This window comes from Fukomys damarensis, unplaced genomic scaffold (genome assembly GCF_012274545.1).
Source record: "Fukomys damarensis isolate Sample0158 unplaced genomic scaffold, DMR_v1.0_HiC HiC_scaffold_16, whole genome shotgun sequence".
Classification (NCBI taxonomy): Eukaryota; Metazoa; Chordata; class Mammalia; order Rodentia; family Bathyergidae; genus Fukomys; species Fukomys damarensis.
Window position 1 is genome coordinate 22,381,180 of NW_022900928.1, and position 6,392 is coordinate 22,387,571.

Below are 6,392 nucleotides of genomic sequence, written 5' to 3' on the forward strand. Positions count from 1 at the left end.
TTTTCAAAAACAGCTGAGCCTTTCTCAGGCTACTCATTTAAAACTTTTTTCTCTGGTTCTTATCTTGGTCCACTATGGACTAAAAAGTTCTAGTGTCATGTCCAAGATGGTGACAACATTAGAAACTCTCCACAAAGTAGTTACCTAGATAAATAGAGAGTAAAATTTAAAGACAGTGAAGAAGAGTAGAGTTAAATAGTATGGACCATGTCCTACAAATGCAGAAAGAAGATTTAAAGAGCATATGACAAACATGTTTACATTTTTATATTCCTGTATTAAAGGACACATTTTCCTCTATATTAGTTTTACTATGAATATTTGATTCATAAGAGAAATCCTTAGAGTTTGAGGAAGAATTAACTTTGAGGACCTACAGAGAAGGTTGGATGTGTTGGCAGCATATATTTTCCCAAGACCCTCCTCAAAGCCCCCATGACCTCTTTATTCCTCAGGCTATAAATCAGCGGGTTCAGGGCTGGGGTGACAATTGTGTAGAATGCAGAAATGATATTTTCCTGTTTGGGATTGTGGAAGGAACTGGGTAGGACATACATGAGTATAGCAGCCCCATAATACATGCCAACCACAGTCAGGTGGGAGGAGCAGGTGACAAGTGCTTTCTTCCTCCCCTCCTTTGAGGGCATGTGGAGCACAGTGAACAAAATTAGTGTGTAGGAGGCAATAATGGCAACAAGAGAGGGAATCAGGAAGGTCACGCCCATCACATAAACCATGAGCTCATATCTGGAGGTGTCTGCACAGGCCAGCTTCAGCAAGGGTAAAATCTCACAGAACAGGTGTTTGATCTTCCGGGCTTTGCAGAAGGGATAGTGCATGGTATATACAGTATACCCCAGAGCACTGAGGAAGGCCAGGATCCAGGACGAGGCCACCATGAACCAGCAGACTCTAGATCTCATAAATATCATGTAGTTCAGAGGATGACAGATGGCCACATACCTGTCATAAGCCATGAAGGCCAGTAGGAGGTCCTCCGCACCACCCAGTGTCAGTGCCAGGAACATCTGAAGGACACAGCCTCCAAAGGAGATGGTGTTCACTCTATACAGAAAATCCATGAGGGCCTTGGGAGTGACAACTGATACGAACAGGAGGTCCATGAGAGAGAGCTGGCCGAGCAGGAGGTACATGGGGATGTGGAGCCGGGCATCCATTGTGATGACCAGGAGCAGCAGGCCATTGCTGACCAGGGCCAACACATACAGGACTGTGATTGAGGCACAGAGAACTTCAGGAGACCCACTGTCCTTCAGGATCCCCACCAAGATGAAGCCACTTTGTAAGGTGGAGTTACAGGGCTCCATTCTGTGAGTTTCTTTACTTGCCTAAAACCAGATGGATTCTCAGTAAAGTTTCGCAAAAACATTAATTTTGTAACATCAGAAGGCCCTTAATATTGAATCCATGAGATGATATATTTTCCATTAGTAATTGAATTCACCTCAGTTTCTCAATTTCTAACTCTTAATTTATCTCATTAAAAATTCATCTACATTGAATTGGCACAAGAGTAACAGCTGAACATTAAGAGATCACTACATAAAATATTGAGGACATTAAACCTGAACAGGTGTATTTCCAGAAAGATTAAGTCATCTCTGTTAAAGGTAAGAACACATTCTGACATACAAGCACTTGTCAATCTTTTAACAGTAGTGTAATGTTTAAATGATATTTTCAGTATCCAGTTAGTTCATTTTTGCATAGAAAATTCCAAACTGGCACAAAAATATGACTTAAATAAAGCAATTCTATTTATTTTTCCATTTACCCTAACTCTACATTTGTTTATAGCATTCGCTTTAATTCCATTTTTATATTTTCTCATGTTTTTTTTCCTTTTCCCTTATTCCCCTTTCTCTATCTTTCTCGCTGTCCCTAAACCTTTGGTCCTTTTCTTCCTATTTGCAAATTGTCCCATTAGGATCTTGAGTACTATTTTAGTTTTTCACACTAGAGAAACTATTCGGTACTTGCATATGTGTGAGTTATTTATTTTACTTAGAAGTACAGGTACAAGATCCCAGTAATGAATGTAACTGTTCTGTCTACCTAGAATGTACCAATAAACTAAATTTTAAAAAACAATTAATTAAAAAAGAGATCCATTTAAAAAAAGAATGTTTACAGCATTCAAGGCTACAGACAGAAGCTTCATAAGAAAAGCTTAAATTTGTTTACCTTCCTTGGACAGCCCTTCATTCTCCATGAACCTGAGAGACAAGGATTTTGGCATGTCCGAAACTAGGACGTATTGTGTTTTAGGTGTTGTTACTCTTAGAGCTAAACTTTTAGGTTGATAAACCTGTTTTTAAACACATTGTGATACAATGTGACCCTGGAAAGTTGCCAAAAAATAATAGAAAGATCCCTCCCTATAAGGATGAGAGTGTTTGTTTGAGAGAAATGATGAAATGCAACTAAAGAACACTACGATATGTCACAAATAGGACAAGTAACTTTATTTTTTCTGCCTTTGACCTAGATGGTCACTCTTCCCTCTGGAATTTCAGAGCATTTGTTCTGCACAGGACCATCATGATTAAAAGGAAGAGATCTTTTTCTAGAAAGCTCCTGACGTTACAGGGTCCCTAGGCTTATGAAGAGACCAACAGAAGCAAGAGCCTAAGACTGACAGGAACCATTATCAAGTATTAGGGACTGAGACAGATAAAGCAAACCCAGAGCGTTCAGTTAAAGATTTGAAAACGAAACACCTTTTTCTATATAATTTATTCATACCATGGCACATAGATTGTAACATTTCATTGGTTTCCATGGGCCTCTTTGGAGGCCACTAGTTCTTAGCCATTAAAGGGTATGAGAAAATGCTACAAATATAACATCAATTTTTTGTGGGTTTTTTGGTTTGGTTTGGTTTGGTTTGTTTGTTTGAGACAGGGAGTTGCGGTTCAGGCTGGCCTTGAACTCGTGATGATCCTCTTGCCTTGCCCTCCTGAGTGCTGGGATTACAGACGTGTGCCACCACACCTGGCAACATTATTTCTTATATGGTACTTGGCACTATTCATCATCTGATAGGTACAAAAATGCATTGCCAGAAGCTAGTGCCATAAACAAAGTCTAAAGATAGATATTGCAAGTCTGGCCATGTAGAGAGACTCAGGTCTGGGATACAGTACAGATTATTTATCAGACCTAATTGGTTCACTGTTCATGTTCAGAAAATAAAAAAATACAGAAATAGAGAAGGGCAGTGAAGCCCAAAGCACTAGAGAAACAGGCAGAAAGAGCAGGGATGTTGTTAAGGTTAGCTATGGACTTTTATTTTTGACTCACCACACCTACAGGCTATGCATTTCCCTGAAAGAGATTCAGTCCTTACCTTAGGTGGTCAGAAGTGTAGCTGTTCAACCACACAGACTTCTCTTCTTTAAAGGTTGTTTGAAGGGTAAGGATATTCCAGTAAAAATGGGGAAGGAAGAGGTATTGTATTCCTCGTTATTACATTCCCTGTTGTAATTTTTGTTAAAATGACTGTCTCAAGACTCCAACTGAGCAAGTATCAAGGCCCTTCTGTTTCTTCCATTAATGTGTGAATCTTCTCTGAAGATGGCAATCTTTGGGTAGTTTACCGTTAAGCAAGGAGGCTTTAATGTTCTACCATCTGAGAAGAGTTAGCAGAAACTGCTCTGTCATGGGTTCCCAAGGAGGGAAGCCCTGTAGCCCTGTGTCAATTATCAGACTGAGTTCTTGAGTCCAGATGACAAAATCTCCTTTATTCTCATCAGTGAATGGGAGTGAGAGTGAAAGCCACAAGATTCTGGAGGAGGTTAATATGGGAGGAGCTGCCCCAAGGAGACACTGGTGTTTGGCCACACTCTCCCTGGGGCCAGCTCCTTGTCCTCCCACAAAAGGCTACTCTGATTTCTGATCCATGACATTTTCTCTCTTCCCTTTCCTACACTTATTTTCTTCAGAGGGACTTATGCTATCACTGAAGTGCTTCCTGCTCCCCTGAAAATATAGTTCCAGGAAATAGATTGTTAATGAATCCTCCTGGGCATGTTTCCTGTTCTGTTCTCTTCTCTTACTAAATGAGCTCTGTGGGGCCATAGGTTTATATTCAACCTGAAAGGGATGCTTGTGGCCCATTTCTAAATCCTTTACTGAGAACCACATGTGGTATTGCACACCAGCACATGAGAGGCTAAGGCAGGAGAACCACCACCAGTTGGAGGCCAGCCTGGACTACATACTGAGTTCAAGGCCAGCCTGATCTACATAATCAGACCCTATATCAACTGCACCCACATGAAAGTATATTGCTCACTGAATAGACCAGGAAGCAAAGGCTCCCATATGTGCATTTTCTGTGCCTGAGATCATATGCTGGGTTTTCTGACTTACTGTAGGATGCTGCTTCCCTTCTTTATGGTGCTCTCAACCTGTACAATTTCCAACTCAATATGACTGCTCTGGGTGAAGTTTGTAAACAGGGGATCTTCCCTTCATTGACCTCCAACAGTGCCATAGAGCTTACATATGGGCACGTGTCTTGGTGTTACTGTTGTTTTCCACCAGAGATACTCATAGAGAGTTTAATTTTTTCCAGTACTGAGCAGAAAATTAAAAATAAATCCACTCAGTACTAAAATTTTAGAGTGTCAATATTCATTTAAATCCTCAAAATTCTCCCAGAGATAAAAAACATATTAACCACTAAACAGATATACCTAGATGGAAGTGGACTAAAAACGTCAGTATTGGGACAAGGGAGGAATATCCTCTTGGTTTATGAGAAATTTCCACAGTGGACTAAGAATCCCAATAATAGAACAAGGGAGAAATACCCTTTATAAGAATTCTCCACACAATTGCCCATAAAAAAAGTTGACCTCATAGAAGCAGAGTAGTTTCCAAGGGCCAATGGGAGTGGGTGAGGTGGTTGTGGCTATTAGGACACAGGATTTGTATTTTCAGTTAGAGAGAAGGAATAACTCAACACACATTGTATAATACACTGACTATAGTTGATGAATTGTGTTCTTGAAAAGTGCTTAGAGAGTAGATTTTAGTGCTCTCATTACACAAAATGATAATGAGGCAACACAAATGTTAATTAGCTCAATTTAGCTATTTTACAATGTGTACCAATATCAACATATGAAGAAATCAACAAATATATATATATATATATACACACACACAACTTTCATTTTTTAATTTTAACAAATTCAAAAATTTAATGTAAAAATAACAGAGATTGTGACCTTCGAACGCCTTCATTTTGTTTTCTGTAGAGTATACCTTTGTAAATATTTATCCATTTGGGTATGTTGGTAGGCATACTGATGATTTCTGGCTTTTGTTGTAAAGGCAACAGTGCATACTGTATTTATGTAAAATCTCCTGCTATAGTTCGGATGTTAAATATCCCCCAAAGGCCATATGTTGCAGGTTTTGTTTCTAGTGAGATGCTATTCAGATATGATAGGAATCTTTAGTAGCTGGGGTCCAGTGGGAGGTTCTTTGATTTTGGGAGTGCATTCTTGAAGAGGATGGTGGGGCCCAGCTTCTTCTCTTTTACTTCTGGGCCATTATAAACCATTTTGTCCTGCTGCACACCCGCCTTATGATTACCGACACACCAGAGGCCTAAATCAAGGTCTCCCTCCCCAATCTTGGACTGTATCCTACAAATTAACGCTCTCATTTTTAATTGTTTAGGTTTTCATTATATTGATAAGAATCTAATGTACTTCCTTTTGGACATGTTCCTTGTATAATAAAAATGAAAGATATTTTTTCTATTGTACTTGTACAATAATTTTCTTAGATATATATTCTAATAATCAAAAAGCATTTAGTTTTAATCATTTTTTTTAGTTTATGAGTGCATGTGTGTATTACATAATGTTCATATTCCTTGTGGGAAGATTGTACATGTACATAATACACCATAAATATTTATTTCACCCCCTTTCCCTTCAATACATCCCTCCCTCTCCACATCCATTGATCACCTTCCTTTTTTTAAAGTACATGTTTATAGTAGATAATGTTTACATTTTTTGGTGTGGAGTTGGCACATTTACATAAATCATCTCAATTCCTTTTTTCTTCCCTTACCCCTTCCTTATCTCCCTCCTGCCTCCATCTCTTCATCCCTTAACCTTTGAGATTATCTAGAGCCCTTCTTCCTATTATCCATTTTTTATGTTGCTCTTTATTTTCCTCTGAGTTTCTTGTACAAAAGATACATTATTTACTGTGAGCTTGTGTGTCTGATTTATTGCACCTAACACTATGGTTTCAAGGTGCATCCATATTTCTACAAATGACTCAGTTTTCTCTTTCTGTGGCAAAATAGTACTTCATGGTATGTAAATATCACATTTTCTTTA

The 6,392-nt window shown here is 38.8% G+C and overlaps 1 protein-coding gene across 1 annotated transcript; it reads right to left on the reverse strand.

The window, feature by feature from the left end:
- Window positions 1–359: 359 nt before the first annotated feature.
- LOC104856521 (olfactory receptor 2AG1) lies at window positions 360–1,328 on the reverse strand. Its single transcript, XM_010615972.1, has one exon. The coding sequence runs from the start codon at window positions 1,326–1,328 to the stop codon at window positions 360–362; it is 969 nt and encodes a 322-aa protein (XP_010614274.1).
- Window positions 1,329–6,392: the final 5,064 nt, after the last annotated feature.

What these genes read in the sequence shown, in the direction of transcription:
- LOC104856521 (XM_010615972.1), bottom strand. Translation starts at nt 1,328, where the DNA reads ATGGAGCCCTGTAACTCCACCTTACAAAGTGGCTTCATCTTGGTGGGG.